Below are 27,223 nucleotides of genomic sequence, written 5' to 3'. Positions count from 1 at the left end.
TAATAAGTGACCAATCAAATAAAAGAATAGAACACGTTGTCGCTTCCGCAACCAATCAAAACTGGGGGGTGGGACTACGTAGCCTAGTTTTGAGTGACATACCTATTAACCCAATGAAAGAGGAAATACTAGGGGACGTATTTCAGCGTTTATCCAATCAAAACCCTTGAGAATGTATGCAGGAAGTGTTCTTTATTCAATCGCAAAGAGGAACAGTGGTGCAGGCGTGGTTTAATCTGGTGGCAGGGCGGTTAGGTTGCACTCTCAGAGCAACTGGGTGAGGACTGAACTCCAAGCTGACAGGACCTGCAGCAGTTAATTTGGAGGTAATGTTATACAATAATGCTACAAAATCACACACTCATGGGCGGTTCGTAGGTTTGGTTCTAGTTGATGTCGGGGACACACGCTGTTTTACTGTGTTGAGTAACGCGGGGCAGATGCCGATTTCCACCGTCCAGATTTACTTTTCCTCCTCAAAGTTTATCCCTTGGTTGTAATGAATGCCTCGGCGACTTCCCTTAGGTTTTCCTACCAGGAGAGAGTTCAGAAAGGCCGAAGAGCATCTGCTGTCTGCTGTGGAAGAGAAGGCGCTGTGCTGCAGTACAGCACTGTGCGATACACCAAAGTTTCAAATGGCTTCACAGTGTTGTGCCAGACTTTGTCCGAAGCATGCCAAATACCTTACATGGGTCTATTTTTCGAAATTCGTTTTAATTTCATTCCATTTAAGAAGAGAATGGTGGTTGTTACTATAGCTATTCAGTGCTGTACTTTTGTGACAGGAGGCAAAAGGGATTTTTGGCATGATATATAATATCTTTATTAAACATCACCATGGTGTTTACTATTACTGGTGGGAACTGTTTTTGTTCATGATTAAAATCTTAGATATTGCTCCCGTCCTACAGAACAGCTAAGTGCAGTTAGGAAGCCTGCATGGGCGAAAGGGTTTCTAATTTCTGACTTGTGCAAGTCGCTTCATTTAGGTCATGCAGCTGCACATTCGATCCAAAGCGCCTGATTGGTCGGCTTTAATATTGACTGGGCTTCTTAGTAACAAGTAAAACTGGCCCAATGGGGACAATCATACAGGTCCATCTGCAGTTCCATTCCTCTTGATAGGTAAGTCGGCTGAAAATGTTCTCCGTAGGCCGTGGGCAGACTTGATCCCTCATCTCGGCAAAGAAGCAGCTCTGAATGATAGCTTGGGGTCTTTGTAAGGATTTTCTCTCTAGAAGCTCTGCTTCAGGGCGTCTTCACAAAGAGTAGTGGGTGTGTTCTGCAAACTACCCAGCCTGTGCAATTCCATTGGATGTCTCAGGAAGTCGACCCAAATAAACAAGACATGACGCACCATTTCTTCAGTTGTAAACATCCTTCTTGTCTTGTCAAAGCACTCTATTTACAGATTGACCTCTTTTTCAACGTTGATTTTTTAAATCTTGATAACAGGAGATGGAAGGCAGTTCGGGTGTCACATCAGTGTGGGTCTTTCTAAAGGTGCCTGGATCTACACAGTGCTCAGTCTGTGCGCTCAGACACTCTTACTGTTCGGTGCTGATGTAGGTCATTTTTCCTTCAGGAAAGCTAAACGTCGGGGGGAATCTGCCTTTCCTCTTATTTTTCTGGAGTTTAAAATGAATAAAAGTGTTGAGTAGTAAATACTGTATACAGAAGCAATTCTCTTTAAAAGGTGTGATAAATGGAGGGTAAATATAAAATGTTCTGCAGCAGTTTGGAAACTGGAGTTGCAACCAGATTCCTAACAATTCAAACAATGGCCAACAGCCCATCTTGAAAATGTAATTGTTGATTTTGTGTTCTCCCTACATTAGAGAATTGCTTCGGTTACCCCAAATAAGGACTGATTTATATTTTTACTCAGCAGTGTTCTGTTCTGACTTCAAAGGGAAAAGTCTGAGTTATTTCCAGTGATTTCCTTGTGTCACATGTGCAGCACTTGGTTTCAGTCGTTGAGTCTTTTGACTGAGTCTTGGCTTGGTCTCGTAAAAGTGACAAGGGAAGTGAACCATGTGTCTCACTGGTGGCCAGGAATTTTGAAAGCAAAGCTGTGCAGCTGTGTGGAAGTGCCTGGCAGTTATTTTGAAAACTTTAGTGCTCTATTTGGCAGTATCCTGGGGGTGGACCCTGAGCCATTTTCCGTTACCAGTTATTCCATTGTAACCGAAGAAAAAGTATCAGTGTTTCATGAGTGTTTTATGGAATAGAGTAAACTAAACTGATTGACAGACTGACTTGTCATTTCTGTGTCCAACTGGCAACCGCTGCGCTGAGCAACACTGCTCCTTCTAGAATAGATGAGGTTTTTATAGGGCAGTTCAGAGTGCTGGATGAGTGAGGGGAACTGGCATCACCCAGTGGGTTTTTGTGTGTTGCCATACACTGACGGTTTGATCATTTCACCCATGAACTATTTGTTTTTGCCAAGGCACAGCATTTTCTTTTTGTGAACAAGCACCTCGAAAGAATGGCACTCTTGTCTCTCAGGAAATATTCTTATGCACATGCTTCTTGGGGTAAACAGGCGTACGGAGCGGTGCCAGTTCTCGTTTGGTGAGGGTTCTCTTTATGTTGCTGTATGTGTCAGTTGCGTGATTTGCAGTAAAAAAGTGATTTTCCTGATGTTTGGAAGCTGTACGTCTGCTTAATACGGCATGAAGTGAAGTACAGTGTCAACCCAGCAGGAATAAAGTTGTGAGTGTGCAGTTGCACATGATGTGGGATGATGCTTTTGCTGTGTTGCTCTGCTGCACAGAGGCAGGCCTTCATGCATACTGCACTATTTTTCTTTGCGGGTTTTATTTGAGGAGAGTGTCAGAACTTGAAAGCTGCTTTATTGGAATATCCTGAGGTCTGATCCTCACAGGATCTCCTTGATGTGGTTTGTGTGAAGTGTCTGTTATTAATGTTCTTGTGTTTTAGATCAGTGGTTTTCCTCAGTGGAACTGGGAGGCCTCTGGGTTCCACAGAAAACACATTTCACTCCAAATCTAGTTGTACTGCAAGATAATGTCCGTATAGTACTAAAACTGAGTGTGTTATGAAATTGCAATTTTTTTGTGTGCAATACTTTGTTTCATCATGGAAAAGTGACTAAGCGTTTCTAAATTAGAACAGACTGACGGTGTATTTGTATTACAAATAGTTTTGCGAAACTTAGCAAGATGTATTAAGAAGTAATACACTTATTAATAATTCCATTAAGGACCATGTGATTAAATTGTCAACTTTTTCAGTGCAATCATCAAGATGAAACACAGTCTGCCTAAAAATAAAGTATTGAGTGCTTTTATCCTAATGTAATGTACCTCAAAGCCAGTCTTTTGAAATAGTGCTTCACATTAACACACCACAGAGCACTGTTTCCATGGAGATGCCATTTAGTCTTCTGCATAATGAAAACAGCCAGTCCAGGTCTTGAACGCACAGCATTCAGAATATCATTACGAGCTTGTTCAGATTCAAACAGTTTGAAAGCGAAGAGGGCTGTGAAGAGTCTGATGCGGCGCATCACGCAGCCGTCTCTGTCCGCAGTCTCGAGTGGACCTCCAGCGTCAGAAGTGGCGTCACTCTTCAGCTCCCAGATCATGCCCTTTGTTTTTGCTTTCGCCCAGGCATTTTATTTTGGGGTCTCGTCTTTCATATGAAAGATGAAAGGCGAAGCATGAAAGTGAGGTGTCACAGACCAAGCTGTACCCCCTCCCCCCCGGTGGAGCTGTGTCGGTGCTGGCGGAGGAGATGCCACTGTTGTACCTGCGCCTTGTGGTTCTGAGCTGCATGCCCAGCTCCGGCACACACGTGCAGTAGTAGAATAACGAACAAGAGAGGGGCCATCAGATATAAGCTGGTGATTGTCACTGCTGCTGAGTTCCTGAAGATTATTTTAGGAGTGCAGCCTTTTTAATTTAGCAACTGTAAAATACTTTTCTTTTCGTTATCGAGCTGTTAGGTGCGTAAAGCGTGCCACCTAGTGAAGAGATGTGGGTAAGGCTTTTGTCGAACAGCTTTAAATTTTAATATCTTCCAATAGGCTGCTTAAATTAACAAGGACAGTATTTTAGGATGTATGGGAAGATTTAGGAATCACAAGCTGTGATAACTAGAAATCATAATTAGAAATCATCATGGTTTCAGAAAAGCTTTTGCATGGCTGTGGCTTGGATCTTTTGACTTTAAATATGTTTGTTGATACATAAACGTCCATCAAGGAATATTCTGTTGTCCCTTTGTCCCCTGTTGTGCAGTGAAGCATCCTCCTGATCTTTCTCCAGTCTGAGGATGGGGAAGAAGAGCAGAGTGAAGACCCAGAAATCAGGCACTGGGGCTGCCTCAGTGGTCTCCCCCAAGGAGATGATGAATTTAGTTTCGGATCTGTTGCAAAGTAAGACCTGTTTTTGTTAAGGTGGTAATTGTGCAGGTGCATAAAATCCCTGTGGGTTTGCTGTATCTCAGTGAGGATGTTCTATCTTAGGACATGGGTTTTTTTTTAAACTTATTTCAGTCCTCCAACACCTAGAGGTTGACATAACATTTCCTAAAGCCACTTATTAAACAATCATGATGTTGTGCTACCTTAATCATCTCAGTTATTTAAATGCTACAACTTAAGCAGCGCCAAGAGGCAGCATTACTACCACAACACCATGCACCTTTTTTTAGTTTTTCCAGTTTGAAACATGCAGAAACTTCACTGAAGGTTTTAACAGTTCTGTTTCTTAGCTCTTTATTTGCATCTGCTGTGCCAAAGCTCAGGATTCAATTGTTAATACCTCGTTATTGGATCATATTGTATTGTAACATTATGAGTCTCAAACCACTGTTAGGTTGACCAGTCTTGCCATGCATCACAGATGGAGAGAGCCACATTTCCAAGCCTCTTACATCTTGTCAGCAGTGTTTTCAGCTTCTTTAATACCAGAGTATTTAGTGAAACATCAGTTTCAATTCCCACAAAGTCTGGGTAAAAATGAATGTACTTCAACCAATATTCTACAGCAGAATATCAAGTGCCCCATTTTTTTGTGCATGAAATAGGAGGCATATAATTGATAATAATAGCTAAAATCTATCAAATAATAGCTCAAATCTGTTCTTTAAACATGTTTTCCTTCTTGGACAGAGTATAAAAACTTTTCACTGTTGTAGCAACCTTGTCTGCTATCAAGAAAACAGAAAGCATTTAACTATTACATGTCAGATGTCCTAAATTTGGCAACGGTCTTCAAAGAATGCCTTGATCATGTAACTGGCATTGTCTGAGACAAATCCAGTCATGCTTTTAAAATGTATTTTCAGTGTATTCAAATATTACACTATGCCCTGTGCCACCTATAAGGTATTTCTGAAGTGCAAATATATGTACAGTATCTGCTGTAAGAACTGAAATTGTTATTCTAAAGTTGCTGAGGTTAGCGTACCTACAGGGACACCTGGAGGATATTGGCTGAACTACAGGGCAGGAGTCCTGAAGGTCACATGGTCAAGAAAAGCCCCAGCTCTTACATGAAATAGACTATGCAGTGCAGACAGACTGCTTTCTTTGGACGTTATTAGTTGTCTTTACTATTCCACATGATATTTTGTAAGAACTGAGTAAATTTTAAAATGCTATTTGCAGAAGAAACGTTTTTTTTATTCACTTTTCCGAGGTTTTTCGAAGATTGTTTTCCCATGCAATTTGAGTAGTTCCGTAAGGAAAATTCATTATAAACCAATCTCCCTGGTTTTATGTATCCTGCTTTGTTCGTAGAGTGCAGCGGCCCGGCCCCAGCTCCGGGAAAGGAATGGGAAGAGTACATTCAGATCCGATCGCTGGTAGAGAAAATCCGCAAAAAGCAGAAAGGTATCTCCCCCTTCAGCAGGGAGCAGTGTCTTTCTGAACGAGCTTCCTCTCGAGCACTTCCTCCAGAGATTCTCCATGCTATTAGCTCTTCTAGTGAAAGGAGTTCAGGTTTTCCCCAGGAGCTGATTTGTTGCAGAACCTCATTTTATGTTTTCCTGTGACTTTGTGACCAAGCGTTAGACTTGTCCTCGTCAGTGAGTTCACTGTAAATAAATGTGTGGTTAAAGTGGAGATATCCAGGTGAATATGAATTTGGACCAATTATGATTTTGTTTTCCGATGGAGATTTTAGAAGGGGTTTCTCTGGAACATTCCTGCTCTCTTTCTCAATACACATCACCCCCCCTTTCTGCCCTCTGATGCTTTGAGTATCTGTCCATTATTTTGTGCATAATAATAACATAGCAGCAATAATAATAATAGCAGCAGCAGGTCACTTGTCTTTTTTTAAAATGACTTGATCCTGGTTTCTCACGGGTCCAGGTTTATCGGTGGTGTTTGATGGGACAAGGGACGACTTTTTCCCAGAGCTCATGTCATGGGCAGCAGAAAACGGAGCCTCGTGTGAAGGCTTTGAAATCTCCAATTTCGCAGAAGAAGGCTATGGTTTGAAAGCAACGAGGGATATTAAGGTTTGTATTCTTTCTCTCGCTTCGTGGGGAGTCTCATGCCTGTTTTTTTCAGATAGCCCGTTGTTTTCCAGGATGGAGAAGATACAGCGTGACTGAATGGTAGAATAAGACGGTACTCGTGGGTTAGTGTGGCCGTGGTGCCACTCACTCTGTGAGTGAGTGGAAGGCAAGTCCTCCTAATGAAAGGGTGGGTTCATCTGAGGGCCCTGGACAGAGAGGGTTTGTTCCCACCTCTTGGGAGCCCTGTTTGGTGTAGCTAGATGTTGAGATATTTTCTGTCATACAAAAGAGACTCGGAACGTTATTGTTTACTTTTCAAATGAAGTTGGCTAACTCCTCGTGTGCGTGTGGCTGTACATTATACAGTACCTTAAAAGTGCAGGTGTAACACCTGAAGAAGGCTCGACAGCGGAAATGCTGGGTATCTTTCTCCCCTTCAGTGTGGAGTAAACTTTACTAGTTCCTTTGTGGACGACACTCACTGGCACAGCTCCCACTGGAACACCTGACACGTTCAGACCTTTGTCATTGCTCTTAGCTGTCATTGCTGATACAGCAACAGTCTGTCAGCATGTTTTTGTAAACTTTGAAAGTGGAGTATTTTTATGAGTTGTTTATGTGCAAAATATGTGAAAAATATATGAAAAGTGCTGTCAAACTGAAGTGCGTCTTGTTAAGAAAGCTGTCTTTTCTCACGTCCTACAGGCAGAGGAAATGTTTCTGTGGATTCCTCGTAAGATGCTGATGACGGTAGAATCGGCTAAAAATTCTGTGTTAGGTGAGTATTTAGTTATGGCTCATTTCTGGCAATAATGATTTGGTGTGTTTAATAATCATGCGCAAGCGGTGTTCCTAAAGAAACAATGTTCACACTTTGTGTGGCTGCTTCACTGGATTCATAATGTAATCACTACTCAGTTTTCTTAAATCTAAAAACATTTAATACACCTCAAGAGAATATTCAGTACTGGCAGAACCTTTAAATTAAAACTTTTAGCTGTAAGACAGGATGACGTTACTTGTTTAATGCTAATAAAAGGCATGCATTACCTCTTTTTTGAAATGGCAAAGAACGTCATTTCTCAAGGTTTTATCTCCTTTTCCAATTTGCCTCTTGGTTTAAGGGGTTCTGCATCTTTTCCAGCATTTTGTTTTTAAGACCATTGTAGGTATTGTGCAGCCGTTTATTGATCACAGGGTTATTGATTTTTTTCAGCATTGTAACAGATTGAGAGACACTACAGGTGTGAGGGACTAGCTCAGGTGAGGAACACAGCGCTGGTGCCTGCCAGTGTACCTGTTGCCACGACGATTGCAGATATTGTTTAGATGACAAGTGTGAAAAATGTCAGAGGAATCTGAGAATCCAAGATACAGCTGGAGAATGAAAGAAGGCTTAATGAGAGGTCTACACCAAATAAACCTCCCCTCCTTTACTGTGTTTGCAAAATCCACTCTTTTAATACTACTCAAATAGAGCAGAAATAAATATGTCGGTTGCCTGTTGTTTTTTCGTTCGGTTCTTGTGCTACGTTATCCTCCTTTCGGGAGGCAGCAGCAAACCCTTTCAGAACCGAACCGGTGAACCCATGCGACCGACCCCTCCTCCTGCGATTTCTCCAGGCCCCCTGTACAGCCAGGACCGGATCCTGCAGGCGATGGGCAACGTGACCCTGGCCTTCCACCTGCTGTGTGAGCGTGCAAACCCCGCCTCCTTCTGGCTGCCCTACATCAGGACCCTGCCCAGCGAGTACGACATCCCCCTGTACTTCGAGGAGGACGAGGTCCACTACCTCCAGTCCACCCAAGCGATCCACGACGTCTTCAGCCAGTACAAAAACACAGCGCGCCAGTATGCGTACTTCTACAAGGTCATCCAGGTGAGTGCCGGGCTCGCGCCGGTGTCGGGGCTGGGGGGGCCGTGTGCTCCGCTGCCGGGCCTAGTCCTGTGTTGCCATGTCTTATTGTAGCCAAGGTGCTGCAGGCTCACTCTGGCTCGGGTTACACATAAACGTGTAGAGAGCCAGCAGGTCAGTCAAGTCTCCGCTGTCGCAAGTGTGAAGCCGAGCAGTTGTGTGGGGTGTGCTCATTTCCCTGAACAGCGAGGTAAGCCTGATAATAATAATAATAATAATAATAATAATAATAATGTTTCTTTATTAGCCCTATACAATTTCTTGCATTAGGAATTTGTCTTTTCGCATATCCAAGCTTTTCTCCATGGAGACACAGACAGGGAGAGAAGCTTGGGGTCAGAGCGCAGGGTCTGCCATCGTACGGCGCCCCTGGAGCAGTTAGGGTTAAGGGCCTTGCTCAGGGGCCCAACGGAGTAGGATTCCTCTGCCGGCCGCGGGATTTGAACTGGCAACCTTCCAGTCACAGGCGCAGATCCTGAGCCACAGAGCCACCGCTGAGCCACTGAGCAGAAAGTATCGCAAGATGAATAAGTATACTTGCTATATGGGGCACAGATAGGCAGGCTAAACAATAAGTGGTTATTATTGCATGTGTATATACTGTTATAAGGCCAGAGGCCCTGATCTTTGGTCCTGCAGGGACCCTGTTTCGGTTGTCATGAAAGGTGTTTTTTCAGATCCCTCCCAACTCCTGTCTTGACAGTATTTTCATGTTGAAAAATTGTGGAAAATGCTAATTGTTCGCATAGGAAAGTAATAGAGCAGAAATATTTCTCTTTGGGCTCAATTGGTAGTAAGTTTCATTTTGTGGAGCCTCTAAACTGTAAATAAAATTTCTGCCAGCTATGCTAAGCTCTTTTTGCATGTTCAGCACGAACGATGTATATTTAGTACTTGGCAAAATAGCTGGGTTTCATTGGATAGGGACAGGTCTGCAGTACATGTTTTGAATTATTCTTTTTTGTGAACATATTAAAATGTTCGCTAAAAGGTAAAAGAAAGGAAGGATACAACATTTATCATGACTTACGTTTTGTAGTGCTGAATGAGTTCCCACTACTAAATGTATCGTGTCTAACTACACCATCCTGCAGGGGCTGTGGTTCAGCAGAAGCCTGAGCCATAATCTCAATTTTTGTATTGAGGTCCATTGTCCAGGCAAATCAGGGACATGAGTTTTGAGTTCTTTAGCCAGCGGTTTAATGAATTTCCACTGCTGTATTTGTACAGATACTCGTACGTTTTGTGGCTACTTTATGGAATAAGGTTTTAAAAAGGTTTTCAGCACGCAGCATCACATTTAAGCCAGGTAACTGCTGGTTTATGATGACCTTTTGCACTCAATTTCCTTGCTTCTGATAAGCTGGCAATGACACTGCTTGAATCTGTCACAGTGTGTCTTTGCCACAAGGGGGAGACATGCAACTTCAAATACAGAGCTGCCTTTGTGCTCTTCACAATCTAGGCCTAAAGGGTTTAGTGCTAAATATTTTATCCAGATAGTCTTGGCTGTAAAATGTTGACCTGTAAATGCATTCAAGTATTTTTTTTTCTGGGTACCGCACCTGCTGAAACATCCTAGAGACTATTAACTATTATACTTGGTTTTTATTGCTAATGCTCAATTATATACTGTACTGCTCTCAGGTCAAGGGTAGAATTTAATTCCTTAAACATTAATTATTTGGCTGTATCTTCTTAATATAGCTGCTTATACCATTTATGCAGCATAAACAGATGGTAGCTCTCAGATATGAGATAGTTCCAATATCCAAGTCAGAAGGGTCTCTACTTTGTGTGTTACAGCAGTTTTGTCTCTTGTACGATTGTCATCTGATGATCTCATGGATATACTTCTAACGTGTTGGAATTTGAGCTTTTTGTTTTCACCTCTTCTGATAATATCCTGGGTTGCTTCACCTGCATTAGAAACACTTTTCTGATCAAGATGTACTCTAAGGTGAAAAATTAACAGAACAAATTAGCTCTCGTTATTGAAGGAAACTTGGTTCTTCAGCATAAATAAGATTTGGTATATATGTAAATGCACATGTGTACATATAGTGTATTATATACAGTACAAGTAGGCAGCTGTGTCAGCATGCGTAGGCTGCAAGGGAACAGGTAAAGATTTATTCCATGTTGAAAGGAAAAGAAGAAAGAAACAACATTTCGGCTGTGGAACCTTATTCAGGAGTGATGGGTGAAGAAGGCTCCACAGCCGAAACGTTGCGTCTCTTGTATATTATGTGCATTTAAATGTATTTAAAACGTCCAGGGAATTGTATAGGTCTGGTCAGGTGTCTTTGTCTTTTGGACTTCAGAACTAGTAAGCATTGCTTCTGTCCGTATGCTAATCCAACCCTGATCTGTTCCGGCCTTCAGATCATACTCGTCTAGATGCTACTGTTCTCTCTGCATAGTGCGATGTGTACATTTTCTCAGACTCCTATGTGGATATGACCTGCACCTGAGCTGTCATTAAGAGCACCTGTAATGTAGCCACTGGAGCAGTGAAGGGTTGTGTTTGGATGCTGGCCGTCTGTCAGTTGGTGTTGTCATGACTTTTTTCAAACTGCACTCTGGGGAAGAAGACCTGGGCTATTCAGTGCACTTCAGGATACTGCTTATTTGCACAGAGGGGTTGTACTGTGGGGTTGCACACAAGAATGATCCATTTGCTCACTGGTCATTCACTTCCTCTGCAGCCTTTAAGAGTATCTCTCACTCTGATGCATGTCCGTACATAACCTCCAGCCAGCATTTGATCATTGCTGGCTTTAGCTTTCCCGGGTAGTTTTATGTGATTTCTGATCTGTCATAATAGTTCATAAAGATACTGGTGACATGGTCATTTTTTTGCCGCTGACATTCTAATGCAGAATGTGATTGATCGCCCGTTTGTGGACACAGCAAGGAGATGCCATCTCCTCCTACTGAGGCTCCCAAAGATAAGGAATCCATTCCCCTCCTCTCCCGCCTGGCCTGGCTCTGCCTGATGAAAGCAGAAACCCTGCCCGTGTCGGGGGCCTGGGACTGTTCCGTTGTGCACTGCAGTGCTCTTGTCAGGGTCGTTCCACTGGCATTGTGCTACAGATTTTGTTCTCGCACGGTGGAAAAGCAGGGGAAGTATGTTCGTTGCAGACCGTACAAGACCAAAACTAAATGTCTGACACATTAGTTTCCTTCTGGTTTGTGGGTATTCTCTTCCTCTTAACTGGAGAAAGCGATGTGAAGAACTCCTCCAGCTCGTGAGGTGGAACAGGTTTTTGTTCGATTTAGGTGATGAGATTTAATGCTGTCCTCTGTGCAAGCAGATGTGAACATTCTTTGGACCGCTCAGGGGTTGAATCTGAATAAAGTTATGATACAGTAACCATGCTGTCTCCATCCGAAGACTGATGTGAGAGTGCTAAATGTAAATGTTTTGTAAAATGTCCTTAATTTTCTTTCCAGCATCCAGGCTTGCTTGTTTTCTTTCCCGGCCTGATTAATAGTACAGTAATTCCTTTGCCACTGAGTTCTGATGCTCAGTCTTTTTGCGTTAAGCTTCATTGGTCTGCAAGTCGACGGGGAAAAAATCTTTGTTTTTATAAATTATTTTTAAAAATCTTTGCTGACGCTGTTTTGTTCTTTCATTAAATAACTGTCAATTAGAAATATGAACATTTCACATTACTGTCAAGATAAGACATCAAATATTTATAGAAATAGTGGAATTATTCCATGATATTTAATAGTTAATGTATTTGTCATTTTCTCTGTAGATATATTGACATATTTTTTATTAAATGTTTGTTAGTTTTCAGCTATAGGTGTTTCAGAAATGCGAATGTGCCATATTGATTTTTTCTACTTTCTTTTTTTTAATCAAAGGATATAATTTTTTTAATTTGAAGGCACTGTCATTTTAAAAAAGAAAATCCGGAGAATGTTTAATTTCCTCACTCAAGTCTTGAGGCCCCAAAGAAGCAGAGGGCTTAGTATGAGGATGTCAGGATGAGCCTGCAATGTGCAGCACTTTCCTGCTTCCCTCCAGTGGAGACCTGGCAGAGTCTTGTTCCATTAACACTTTTACAGGCAGAGGATTTAGACCCAGTTCAACTTTATATAGCCCATGGAATGTTCTGCATTCCCTTTTCTATGAAATGAAAAACATTGCAGTTCTAGGAAGATTATTAGTAAATTAATATTGGTCCCTTGTACGAAGATTCGTTATAGAGTCACATTTTCATAAAGACCAGTAGGTGACAGGACTGAGCTAGAAGACATCAGGTGTTTTTTTTTAAATTAAAATAGAAATTTCATTACAGATGTTTTGCGTTACTTACGTCATGTTACAATATTGGGTTTATTTAAATTTTTTAACTATTAGTAGGTATATTAGTGCCAATACATTGAACTGGTTGTTCAGTGCTGGTCAGAGTGGGTCTGCGACTGGAAGGTCCGTGTCTCTGTAATGACTGCTGTCAGTGTCTGTGTTCCTGCTGCTGCTGCTGCAGATGACCGGGCTGGAAAATTAGCTTGTCGCATTGGCTTTGAATTGAATTGACCTGATTGTACCTACCATGTATGTTGAGTGGGATCTGACAAATCCATAGTAGTATGTGTTTAAAATTCATCCATGGCGCATGATGGCAAGAGTGAGCTGGCTCGAGGAAAGGATAGAGCCCCTTTGCAGACACTGCTATATCCTTGTGGGGATGTGATTGTGTAGTTCTTTTTGGGTAACTGTTTGTTTTTCCCTAGTCCTGCACTGACCGCTTTTTATTTGTGGAAGGAAACGTTTTTGCAGTAATGGAGCAATTCCCTCAAAAAAAAACCTTGTAAGCTGACTCTCTGCGCAGAATGAGTTTGATGTATTTTTTTAACTGCCTAACAAAAAGAATCAAACTTTTAAACAATTTTCAGTCTGTGTAAAGGATCTTTCATCTGCTCTAATTTAATATCCATTTACATTGATGACTGAATTCATCTTTATGTTTTTTAAATGTTAAACAATTGGACAGCAAACACAGCAGTGAGAACAAAATGCAGCAACACAAAAATTGAAACGGCTTTTAATGAAGCAATAGTCCCCGAGAGCGACTAGCCAATTAGCAGTCTTTTATGATATATAATTTGCCTGAAATTCCTCACTGCGTGTGAGCTTTTGTTTTCTAATTGATTTACGGTTCTAGTCCCCTGTACCTCATCCCCTACTGTCCCACACATGGTGCCAACACATATTCCACTGTGAAAAATGATAAATTACCTTCCACTTGTGATGCTAATGCATCAAGAGAGGAAGCTGCACGCTACACAGAGCACCAGCAACGGCCGAACGAGGAGGGCGTGTTTGTGGGGGGGCTGCACTGCTGTCCTCCAGTCTTCTGATGGACAGTTCACTCTGAAGGCTTTATTCCTCACCTTTTTAATCGTTTTTCTTAATCTAAACTTATAGGTACTTCTGAAGCACTGTGCCTCCAGCATAGTACAGAGGAAGAAGTGTTTGCAAAGCAGTTCTTTTTTCTGCCATTGCTGTTGTTAACGTCATTAATGTTTTTAAGCAATCGGTTCCCTGTACCTGACACAATGTGGGGGTGCTGCTTGTTGTCGTACTCCGATAACTCCAGACATTTTGGCTTTTTTCCCAATGATTGGCTTTTGCACACCCACCCTATAATGAATCTTCATTTTTCCCTCTTAAAGCCGGAAGTGTGTTAGGCAAAACTCAACCTCAGAACACAAGTGCCAGGAATTTAGGATTACATGAGAACTCAGGCGTGCAAAATATGAGGAAACTGCGCATCCTTGCCACCATAACAAAACCGTTGAAACTCTTAAAATGCATATCTGAATATTCTCAAAGAATCTTGAAGTCTCCTTTAAAGGATTCCTGTGCCTTTTTTTTCTGTTGCCCACCGTTACATAATTTTGCTAAGTTTAGTGCTACTGACAACACTTTAATTCAGTCTACCTCCCCCACACAAGCCTTACAGTGCATCATCCAAGACTGGGAATTATGGGACCACAGAATCTGACTCGCTAGCTGTCTAGCACCTTATCTTTTAATGGTTGTCAATCAAAGTATACTGTATGCAAGCAGCTTTAAGGCTGCTTTGAAGTCACATTCCCCCTGTCCCCCTCCCTAACTGCTGCTGGAGAGCAGTCTCAAACTGTTATTTGCCTCAGTTTAGGAAAACCCCGTTGACCTTTATCTGTACAGGCTGACCTTGTGTTAATCTGTGGTATAAGAGGAGTCGCAGTCAAACTGAACAATATGAGATGTGTAATTGGGAGACTGAGATCCTGCACTCATCTCCGAGGGAGAGAGATTCCCTTTGCTGCAGTGGGATCCTGGGAATGGGTGTTTCTGTCCCAGCATGGCATACAGGACATCTGTGTGTGTTTGTCTGTTGAGGAAAAATCAGTTCTGACCTGTTAGCTGCAGCAGAAGAAAAATCTCAGCTCATTGACGTTGACTTTTGTGCCCGCTGTTGAATGCGTTTTCAATAGCTGCATTGATTTCTGATGCAAATGAAAACAGAATGACATCTTAAAATCCCCAAGATCTTTTCATTTGTAATTTTAGTGGTAGTGTTATTTGGTTTGTGCAGCTATGACTATCTAGAGCCTTTCCGAAAGCCACTACTATTATTGTACATTATAATGAACGCGGCACAAACCCTTAATGTGGAATAGAGCATATAAACTATATATCGGTCTGTCCCATGCTTTTATAAATAACAAATTAATTAAAATGTTGAGCATTTTAAAATATCCTTGTTGAGGTTTTTTTCAATAAAAACATTCCTGTTTTAAGAAACCCAGGCCAAAATACTAAGGGAACTCTAGATCCCTGCGGTCTGTAATAAAACTGCAGTGATGTTACAGGAGACTGACAGTGAGGTGAAGAATCATTTTGTACAGTGTATTGTAGTTGGCACCCATACACAAGATTGCTCAATATACAAGTAAAAAAATTTAAATATTGATAAAATATAGGTTTATTATAGTGTTTCTAATGACAATTTCACATACGCCAAAAGGTACATTGCAAAACATCGTAATAAAACTTGATTTTTTCGTTTGAGGTTTTTTTTTTTGACATGCAGTTTAAATGAGCCCTTGGAGAAGGGCTACTGTATCTTTAAATGTAGATTTCTGTGGCACTGGTGGGTTTCTGTCTCACAAATTGATGAAGCAGATTTATGACGGCTGCTGGGCACAACAAATTAAGTTGACAGTGATGTATGGGAGCATAATGCCATGATGATCCCTCTGTAGCGCTGCTGGACTCTGCCTGCTTCACTAGGCTCTTGTTAGGATCTGTTAGGCAGCTAGATAATGAAATTCTAGTGACTGATTTGTGTTTTTCTTTTTTTACCTTTCCTCTTTCTTTTCTTTTCACCTTCAATCCCCAGACCCATCCGAATGCCAGCAAACTGCCCTTGAAGGATTCCTTCACCTACGATGACTACAGGTTGGTGATGCTGAAATCGTGCTCAATTAAAACAGCCTTTAAAATTGCAAACTGTTTATCCTGCTATTAACAGCAGCAGGCCAGTTTGACTTTTGCATTTCTTTCGAAGCCATGGCGTGTGCTTTGAGTGATTATCCTGTGATTAACCTATTCCACTGTTACTTTTGCTTTTTTTACATTTTTTTATATTAAAACGGCCAGTTGTAACTTAGGATCATTTGCAAAAATATGAAGCATATGCATCCGTCACACGTGGCATGAAGTAAAACTGGAACTGGGTCTGTTTCTAAGAAAAGTGATTGAAAATGATTGAAACAGAACCTTTTTTTTCCATTGGTCGATGACTCAAGTTTGCGCTGGGCTAGCGGTGTTTTCTTGCTGTGTCATAGATGGGCGGTCTCCTCAGTCATGACTCGTCAAAACCAGATCCCCACAGAGGACGGCAGCCACGTGACCCTGGCCCTCATCCCGCTCTGGGACATGTGCAACCACACCAACGGGCTCGTAAGGGCTGCTCGTCGCGTCCCGGCCGCCTCCTCCGAAGGGTCCGGAACCGCACTGTCCCTTGCAGTGTTGGGGGCTCCTGGCTCTTGCACATTATTGATGCGGCTGGTTTTGTTTTTGCATGAACTGGTTTCTAATTTCTGCTCTTTTGGTGGTACGGTCTTTGTTCCATAGTACACCAGATTCAGCGCAGGCACTAAGACGTGATACGCAGGTAGTAGAAACAGCTGTGCAGCCTGCAGGGCGGCATTCTAAAGGGGAATGCCTGTATTTCGCTTCACAGGGAACTGAGCTCGCTTGTTTCTCTTCTCAGCCACAGCACATTGCCCTTCAGAGCACAGTGACACCTACTGGTCAGAGACTGTGTTGCTGTATGGTTTGTGCGATTTCCTTTGGTTCAGTGGTTCTCATTCCTGGTCTGGGTGGGTTTTGCTCCAGCTGAGATCTTAATCGCATGCTATTTTTTAAAATGTATTTTCAGCTCCTTAAGAACTGGTTGAGGTTTGTAATTGCCATGAATGAACCCTGTGCTGATGTCAGGACTGCCCTCATTTAGGTGTGTGAGCTGAAAAATAACCAACTGGACTCAAGCTGACTTGCTGTGGGAGGTGTCTGATACACTGTCATTCCAGCTGTGTGTGATCATCATCAGTTGATCGCCTATCAATAGCTCCTTAATCAGAAATAAGGGAGCACATTTTTAATTAGCAAGTGGAAGAGACATGGCATGAAAATGTATGTGCTGTATTAGGAAATAATGCACTTTAACAAGTGTATTTTTCAAACAAAGGATTGAGTGCAGAAATAAAAGATTAAACCAGCAAGCAAATATGTCACAGGCACCGGTCAGCACTGGTGATTGAGGGCCCAGTTGGAACAAAACCCTGCAAACACAGTGGCCTTCCAGGACCAGGACTGAGAGCCAGGCAAGAGACTGAGAGGAGGTGCAGAGCTGAGCAGGAAGGCGTTATGAAGAAGCCTATCTGACACCGAAGATAAAATCACTGATGATTGGGGTGATTAGTAGCCCTTATTAATTGCAGTGGTTGCTTTGTGTTGCATTATTGGGATGTCTTAAATGATGTTTGTAGAAGGTTTTTAAAGATCTTAAATATTTGAAAGACCATTAATGTACAGTATGCTGGGAGGACATCTTTCTTACAAAAGCAACATTTGCTTTGCAGGCAGTACAAATGAGAAAGATCAAACAAAAACATGGTGCTGTTTCATTCTGTTCTTTTTTTAATTAAACATCCCTCCAGTGGTTCATTGCCCTTAGTTCAGGTTCGGCATTTGTATTTGGTATAATAAATATTATCGGCTTAAAACATCAACAGAATTTTAAATGTGGATTTTAAATGTTTTATTTGAATATAATATGTGTTGGGTTTCTAATAGGCAACAGAGCAATATATTTCCTCCAACAAGCTTCTTAAGTATGCATACAGAAATGTGTTATATTATAAAGTAAAATTTTATTTTAAAACTAAGGGAATAAAATGGAAAAGCTTGTCATTAAACAGTTTAATGAAACAGCTTCTAAGGTATTCCCTAGGTTTTAGGGAGGCTTAATGTTTAATAAAACTGGTTGTAGCTTCTTCAGCCATATTTCCAAGTTTATTTTTTTAATAGACTTGTATATATCCCTCCATGGAAATCATAAGCAAATCCATTGGTTTATTCAATTTTCTTAATTTTAGTCATTTGCAAGGTCTTTTGTTAACTTGATTCCAAAATTCATATGTACTGCTATGGCTTTTAATTATCTGAGATATCCAGATGATACATTGTGTTTTCTGAAGTGATATTGTTTCTTGTTCATTTATTGCTTGTATTGCATCTCTTGAGATTGTCATAACGCAAAATTAATATGGCCCAAAGACTTCCAGTTTATGAGAAATGATTACTTTCTGTTAAACATCCCGCGTAGCATGGTTGTGTTTCATTATGTAGGGGTTTACAGGTTTCTGTGATGATCTGCTTTAACTTTCTAGAGACACTCGGTACATGTAAGCTTAGGAGCATGCAGCTTACGACTGTGAAGGGTGGCACTGTGGCCTTGTGGGTAGCCCCGCTCTCAGGCCTGTGATGGGCTGGCATCTCGCATCCAGTGCTCCACGGTCAGGCTCCAGGAGATCCTGACCGGGAGAAAGTGACTCTCTGTGTTAAAAAATGTTATTGTACAAACTGTGCCAAATAAAAAAGATGATTATTTTGCATCCAGTAATACATACATATTTGTTTAAACATCTATGCACAATACATATGCAGAATCTTCATTTTTCTTGTGTTTTAGATCACAACTGGCTACAATTTAGAAGATGACAGATGCGAATGTGTTGCCCTGCAGGACTACAAGCAGGACGAGCAGGTGAGGATCTAACTTGAGCAGCCATGACACTCATGTTGCCCTCGTAGTCTCAGAAATGACAAAGCAAGACTTTCGTTGTTAGTCTTCTGTTTGATGCTGTGATTTTGTAGGTGGCACAGTGGCACAGTGATCAGCATTGCTGCCTTGCAGCGCTGGGGCTCTGGGTTCAATTCCTGGGGTGCTATCTGCGTGGAGTTTGTAGGTTCTCCCCATGTCACGTGGGTTTTGTCTGGATATTCCAGTTTCCTGCCACAGTCCAGAGACTTACTGGTAGGTTAATTGGTTTCTGGGAAAACTGGCCCTGGTTTGAATGTGTGTGTGTTTGTGTCTGTCTACTTTGTTTCTGGCATGGCATGTTTCATGTTTCAGGAAGACCTTTTTTCCTTTTATGGGAATCTGAGCTTTGTAGCAGAAGAAAATGCTGAAGTGGTTCTCAAGTCTCATAACAAGTGGGTTTATACTATAGCTATGCAGCCAGGACAGGTAGTGATTTATTCTACAGAACATGAAGGGTTTGGTCAGATGCACAGGACAGCTTGAATGAAGAGCTGTGAAACTGATGCAGTTACAAAAACTGTAGCAACACAATCACTCATATTGCTGACTGATTTCTCAAAGGATTTCACAGTGTTGCACCAAACCCTTCAACACCTTATCAATACAAGCAACTAATGAGTTATTCTTGCAGTGTTTTCATTTGTGCTTAATTGTATCCATCTGGTTGTATATGTCTGTATAACTGTCTCATTCAGAGCTGGGATGTTTTTAAGAGCTGTAAAAAAGAACTGAATATTCATTAGATACGATCATTTCACAACACTAGCAATCAGAACAGTCCAAGGAGAGTTCTGCTTCGCGTTAATTAGGTAAAGATAATCGGCCATCTATAGCTGTTCCTATAAGGGCTTATCAGCATGATATAGCTGTGTTTTGACTGTTTATGCTAGATAGTAGTTAAACATAATGATATGATGAATATTTGAATGTTCATTTTAATTTTATATATACTTAATTTGTCAACCGATAAGAAGTGCCTTTGTATTTGTACATCAAAGACAAAGAGCACTAAGACAAAGTAGGGAAGGCAGGTTAGCAGATACTGTATTTAATTGCACATTTCGCCTTGGTTTATCATTTTTTTTTTGCCATCTTGTGCTTGTCTTGCTGTGAATGGAAGGGCAAGATTAACACAGTTGACCAGTCTGCAGGACAAGAGAAAATGTGAAATAAATCCCGCAGTGTACAAAATACACAGATAATCAAAACTGTGTCCTTTGAAACGCTTAATATGCTCTATTAAACAGAAGAAAGCTTCACCTGCTGCTTATTTTTTTCAGATCTACATTTTCTATGGGACCAGGTCTAATGCTGAGCTTGTGATCCACAATGGTTTCTTCCACGACAACAACTCCCACGATCGCGTGAAGATCAAGCTCGGAGTGAGCAAGAGCGAGCGGCTCTACGCCATGAAGGCAGAAGTCCTGGCGCGCGCTGGCATCCCGTCGTGAGTACCGCCGCCTCGCGGTCCGCCGCCCACGCCTGCCACGGGCACTCCTCGTGCGGCTCGTTCCCGTTTCCACGGGTAGTGACGAGGCCCGTGCTTGTCATTCATGATGTACGCAATACATCTTCTCCCTTATTTCCAGGGGGTAAATAAAGTGTCATTGTTGCAGGCAGAAAGCAAACCATATCTTAACCCGTGTGGTCTGAGATATTGGTTAAACTTTCTCTGTGGAATTCACTCTTGGTGAAGAAGTGGGCAGGGATAATTTCATTGCAAAGCTGCAAGAGTTCCATAATGCATTTTCAAAAGCAATAATGTCAGCTGTGTCCTGTATAATGTTCCTCTAAGCCCTTGATCGATACATTGTTGTGCTTGAAAGTATTGGCCTCCTAAAATGATCTTTTATATACTGTAATGTTGAAGGAAACTAACGTATAGCGTTCTCTTAAACAAAACTTATCAGATGAAAATCTGATGGAGTTTTGCAATGATTAAACGGTAAATTATAAATTATTCAGTGTGTTTAAAAATGCATTGAGTTCACTGGACTTTCATCTGTTCAGATCAATCACTTCTCAGCAGAGGTGGAAAATTCACTGGCACCTGATATGTAATCATTGCTGTTAGATCACTAATATGCCTTGTAGAACTAACACATACTGCTAGAATGCCCTGCTGTATTCCTGGTACTGTGATTTAATTTAAAAAAGATGAGTTCATATGATATTGGTTGGGTACCAATCATTTTTCATACCTTCTATTCTGAGAATGGATTGTTTGAGGATTGATGCAATTCTAACGAACTAATTTCATTTTTTCAACTGACACTATTATTATTATTAAAACTGAGTTTCGGTTAAAGTAGAGGTAAAGCTTTCAAGAACCAGTGTACACGGGGAAAGTTTGTTTTCCATCTTTGCTTAGATATTCTGTAATCGTTATCAAATGTTTTTTTTTAATGGTTTGTTTCAAACAGTCTTCGCTTGCATTTGTTTTAAAATTATTCAGATGAAGATTATTACATGGCATAGAATATCCTGTTTTCCTTGGCCTTTTGAAAATACGTCCTTAATGAAAAGCTCAAAACATGCAATATGATGGCGGCAGTGTCTGTGGTCGATGGCTGAGTAGTGCTTGAATTGTGTTTGCGTTAGGTCCAGTATCTTTGCACTGCACTGTAGTGAGCCTCCCATTTCTGCCCAGCTGTTGGCCTTCCTGCGGGTCTTCTGCATGACTGAAGGTAAGGCTCTTTCGTGGCTTTTTACACCGTTATTGTGTCCGATTGGATTTCCAGCAGGTTCTGGCTTGTGGCTCTGCCTGGTTCCTAAAGATGCAGTTCTGGCCTGTGCCTGAGTGCCTCTTGCACAGTCCTACTAGGAGCAGCCCTAAGGTGCTTAATTGATCAAGCCCTTCCAAACAGATGTCGCAAAATTAACACAAAAGAATAGTGCAGTACAACTGAAATATTTATGCACATGTACACAGAATGTATTTGTGTCGTAGATTGCATGTAGAAAGACCATGACCTCTGGCAAGACAATTGGTTACTTGAAGCAGCACTACACTATCCCAGTTTGAAATGTCAATTTAAAACTGACTGCAGCCCAGCAGGTCGGTTTAGCAGCTTAGATACAATGCTTAATATGTGTAAAAATGGCACAATAGTTTATTGAATGAATATAATCTCATTACCCATAAAGTAATACTAAAATCTAGCATATATACAGTAACTAAATTGAAAGGTACATTCATTTTTAAGTACAAATTGCATATGGAGATGAACTCTTTGATCCTCAAAGTATGAGATATTTGTATTTACTAAATGTATATGATTGCAGATGAGCTGAAAGAGTACCTTGTTGGTGACCATGCCATCGATAAAATCTTTACTCTTGGTAATGCGGAGTTCCCAGTCAGCTGGGAAAATGAGATAAAACTCTGGACCTTCCTGGAAACCAGAACTACACTGCTCCTGAAAACTTACAAGACGAGCACAGAGGTAAGACCCTGCCTCTCACACACACACACTCACAGAGCCAAGACCCTGCCTCACTCACACACACACACTCACAGAGCCAAGACCTGCCTCACTCACACACACACACACTCACACACACACACACTCAAAGAGCCAAGACCTGCCTCACTCACACACACACACACACTCAAAGAGCCAAGACCTGCCTCACTCACACACACACACACTCAAAGAGCCAAGACCTGCCTCACTCACACACACACTCACACACTCACAGAGCCAAGACCTGCCTCACTCACACACACACTCACACACTCACACACTCACAGAGCCAAGACCCTGCCTCACTCACACACACACACACTCACACACTCAAAGAGCCAAGACCCTGCCTCACTCACACACACACACTCACAGAGCCAAGACCTGCCTCACACACTCACACACTCACACACTCACACACTCACACACTCACACACTCACACACACACACACACTCAAAGAGCCAAGACCCTGCCTCACTCACACACACACACACACACACACACACACACACTCAAAGAGCCAAGACCCTGCCTCACTCACACACACACACACACACTCAAAGAGCCAAGACCCTGCCTCACTCACACACACACACACACTCACAGAGCCAAGACCCTGCCTCACTCACACACTCACACACTCACAGAGCCAAGACCCTGCCTCACTCACACACTCACACACTCACAGAGCCAAGACCTGCCTCACTCACACACACTCACACACTCACACACTCACACACTCACACACTCACACACTCACACACTCACACACTCACACACACTCACAGAGCCAAGACCTGCCTCACTCACACACACACACACTCACAGAGCCAAGACCCTGCCTCACTCACACACACACACACTCACAGAGCCAAGACCCTGCCTCACTCACACACACACACACACTCACAGAGCCAAGACCCTGCCTCACACACACACACAGACACACACACAGAGCCAAGACCCTGCCTCACACACACACTCACACACACACACACTCACAGAGCCAAGACCCTGCCTCACACACACACTCACAGAGCCAAGACCCTGCCTCACACACACACTCACAGAGCCAAGACCCTGCCTCACACACACACTCTCACAGAGCCAAGACTATGTCATGCACAAATGCTCGCATGCACTCACACATGCACTCCTTTAGCTTTAGATTGTTGGATGTCTGCAAAATTATGTCTGCAGTTGGATGTCTGCAAAATTATGTATTTCCTTCTTACAAAAGTGGGCTTCCTGTCCCTAATGAGAGCTATAAAAAACAATCTCAAGCAAGATTGTATTCTGTGATAACAGCAGCATGTGTGCTGTGCTAGATCACTGACCTGTGTTTAAATTGTTTGCCTAAAGTCTCATGTCTTTGCATTGCACTGCAACAAACCTTCAGCTCTGCTCTAAAACAGCTCCTTGGTATGTACAGTGCAACCATTTGCTGGTTCTGTGTGGTTAATTTTTTTGATAAAGTAAAAACATCTGTGACCTGTCACCTGCCAAACCTGCTTGAGGTTTCTTCTAAAGATCTCTTGTGATCCAGGCAAGTTTGTTCATAACAGTGACCGACTTTATGAGTTAACCCATACTGTTCATGTTAAAAGAAGAAAAATAAAAATGTTTGCTATGGTTTCTTAAAGTGCTCTTCTTAAAGCCTGGTTTTGGGAGAGCAAGTGATAGTCCTGAAGTCTCACTACTATTTGTGTGTTTTTCTTTACCCATTGTGAATGCATTGCTTGAATTATACAGAATATTTTAGGTGGTGTTGTATTTTCTAGAGACAATGACGTCAGGCACTTAGTTTGTAACATTGAGGGCTAAATTCACAAAAAGTCACATTTAAAAAGCTTCAAGTTAAAGAATAATTTAAAAAAGCAGTGGGTCATTAGTAATAAATAATGAAACCTCCCATTTTCATCATGTTGAGGTAGAGCTTGAATTGAATGAAATCAGGAAACCAAGGTAATCCCTTCTCCTGACTGCTGCACTGCTGTAGGAACACAGTTTAAAGAGAAAAACTAAATTTAGTGATGGATCACTTTTGATACATGAGGATTTTAAAAATCCTTTGTGAAAGAAAGCAAGTGGATTGCGATACGCCAGGCACCCCTGCCATCACTGCTTGACAAGAACCAGATCCCTGAAAATGGGCACTTCGCTGTCTCGTGTAGTCAATGGGTTAGTTCTGATTTCCTTTAGCAGGTTGATGGGAGTGTGGGTATTGAGCCTAAATTGGTTTATGATTTGTTGTTCATTAGTAGGATGATCATAGGCAGAAGGGGCTTTCTTTACTATCATCTATTGATGATCTCCTACTTGCGTGAGTTACAGCTGCCTTTGTCAAGCTAGGTCTCTTCTGCACCACCATGTCTTCAACAGGCTGACGTGACCAGCACCTTTATGCCTCCTTTCTGTCACAGCTGTGACAGTCGCAGGTTTAGCAAATTAAGTAGCATATTTAATTCACATAATGTACAACATTTTCTCTCATTTATTGTATGAAGGATGGAGGCACACTTGGCATTACATCCCCAGATCTCTTATTCATGTTGTTTATGACTTGGAGCCATTCCACCTGTCTAGGAAGTGTCCTGCATTATTTTACAGGCACATCGCAGAATGCTTGCACAGGCTAAACATGCACACACAGCTTTGAAAATCCAGTCCTGCAGTCAGAGAAATTGACATCGATTCTCTTTCCTTCTTTTTCCCCCCCTCATTCTCAGGATGACAGGTCATTGTTAGAAAAACCAGACCTTTCATTCCATTCTAAGGTAGCAATTAAGTTACGTTTGGCAGAGAAGGAGATACTGGAAAAGGCCATGGCCAGCGGCAAAAGCAAAAGGGAGCACTTTCAGAAGCAGCTGGAAGAAGGAGCCCCCCTTCCCAAGTACGAAGAGAGCAACATCTCTTTGCTGGAGAACTCGGTTTCCGACTCCAAGCTGCCCATCATTCTCAGGAAGCTAGAAGAGGCAGATGAAGCAGGTGAGGAGGAGCTGAAGATGAATGAGGCGCTCTCTGATGAGAATGCAGGTGGTGACGTTTTAGTGAATGGAGACAGTAAGCAGCTCAGTGGCACCGAGACAGAAAACGGAGAAACCCCATATGGAGAAGGAAGTGCCTGAAAGACTGGAGATGCCAAAGAGAATGGCAAAGATGTCTCTGAAGCAGAACGGCAGTCCTAGTTTTGTTCATCTAGTGACAATAAAATATATATATAATTGAAATGGCAAACCTTTGCGTGAAGACTATATTTGTCCCATGTGGCTTAGATCAGTGTTTGCACCAGAGACGCGTTCAAGAGTTAGTGCTGCTTGTAAATCTTTAACAAAACAAAAAGAGACACATTAAAGTTTGTCATTTTTAAAGTATTGTTGGTTTTATTTCTTTTTTGCCTATATTGTGCTTATATTAATATTTTTCTCAGCTTATTTTAAGACTTTACATTTTAAAGAAAAAAGTACATGAAGGCTACTTGTCAGCTCCTTCTAGGTTTAACTTAATCCTTTGAATGTACCTTTTATATGTGTAAAGAATAAAGCTCAGTTCTTGCAAAATGACAAAATGTTTACTTCTGAAATACGAAGTATATCTAGCGGGGGTGATATGTACAGCGCACACGCCAGAGCTTCAGGTTTTTAATGTAAAACAAAACTAGGAATGAATGTTCCTGTAAAAATAACCAGCATCCATTGACATTAATCATTTATGTACCTTTTATGCAGGGTTGAGTATTTGTTGTGTTTCCAGTGGATAATCTTTCAAAATATATTTTTGTTGGGGGGAGCTGTTCTTTCAGCTCAGCTACAGTACTTGTAATGGGAGGTGAGATTTGGATTTGGAAAGTTAACTTGTCTAAGCGTTTTCTTTAAATTATATGAAACATTCACTTGTCAATAAATGGTTTTATAAATATGCATGAGCTGGGGAATCATAGTTTGTATGAATGTTAAGAGCCCTCATTTCTGGAATGTTGACTACAAGAACATTTATAACTGAAAGTTGACCTGAGGAGTGAAAAAAAAAGTTAGAAAACCCACATTAGAAAATGTTTACAAAGGATTTATAAAAAATGCCTATTAGTATATAATAGGTTTTAAAATATACTTATTCAGTATACTGCATTTGAACATGTTACAAATGTCCAGTTTTAGTATGGGATGTTTGTACAGTAAGTTAACTAAGTGCTGGTATACAGCATAGTGTCATTGGAAGTATTAAACTGAGTTATACAAACTGGCCTTAGAAATGGCTCTGGCTTCAGAAAGTATTCTAGACCTATCCAGTTCATACAAGTTTCATTTATACTTTCTACAGGAATGACTGCTTTGGTTTCAGTGCATTAAATATTTTCTTTGTGATATGTTTCACATCATGTCAAACATATGAACCATGAACACAGATGATATCAGTATTAGGTTAAAGAGACTCTTTATGTTTAATATCCTTTATGATCAGACCTTTGCATCTTGTTTTATTCAGTGAGGAAAAATTGTAAATTGACAAGCAAGTTAGTTTTCAAATTCTCTACTGTACTTTTTCTGTACAATTCCTTTTATTTCTATCCTGCACTGTAGTTTGTTTTGTAATTGTTTCATTTGGAGTAAGATGATAAGCAACTTTCTTTTATGCTATAGTCCATTTTAATGATGTACAGATGCTCTTGCCTTGTAACAATCTTGATGTAATTGCTGCTCTGTATATAAATGTGTAGTTACTGAGATTACACATCTTTATCAGTATACAATACAATGTTGTTCTTCATTAACAAGACAGTTTTGGAGTTGGTACAGATTGTGTTTCACATAAATTGGTTTTTAAAAGAGAACTTGAGTTTGTATAGAAATGAACAGTCCTGTTAAAAGCTGTCTTAACTGTGTGGTAATTTATGCTCCTTGGTTAAACTAGGAGATTAAACATAGCTGACATTTTCACCTGAA

At 41.3% G+C, this 27,223-nt stretch overlaps 1 protein-coding gene across 1 annotated transcript; it reads left to right on the top strand.

Annotated features, from left to right (window-relative positions):
• Window positions 1-219: 219 nt before the first annotated feature.
• On the top strand, window positions 220-27,223 carry setd3 (SET domain containing 3, actin histidine methyltransferase). Its single transcript, XM_088647408.1, has 13 exons — window positions 220-326; window positions 4,269-4,405; window positions 5,774-5,866; window positions 6,350-6,498; window positions 7,204-7,276; window positions 8,122-8,378; window positions 15,821-15,879; window positions 16,269-16,383; window positions 18,680-18,754; window positions 20,092-20,258; window positions 21,413-21,498; window positions 22,097-22,257; window positions 25,010-27,223. The coding sequence occupies exons 2-13, from the start codon at window positions 4,303-4,305 to the stop codon at window positions 25,406-25,408; spliced, it is 1,737 nt and encodes a 578-aa protein (XP_088503534.1). The 5' UTR covers window positions 220-326; window positions 4,269-4,302; the 3' UTR covers window positions 25,409-27,223.

Source organism: Lepisosteus platostomus, chromosome 10 (genome assembly GCF_059453375.1).
Source record: "Lepisosteus platostomus isolate fLepPlt1 chromosome 10, fLepPlt1.hap1, whole genome shotgun sequence".
Classification (NCBI taxonomy): Eukaryota; Metazoa; Chordata; class Actinopteri; order Semionotiformes; family Lepisosteidae; genus Lepisosteus; species Lepisosteus platostomus.
Note: the sequence above shows the minus strand (reverse complement) of the source record. Positions and strands in the feature narration are given on the sequence as shown.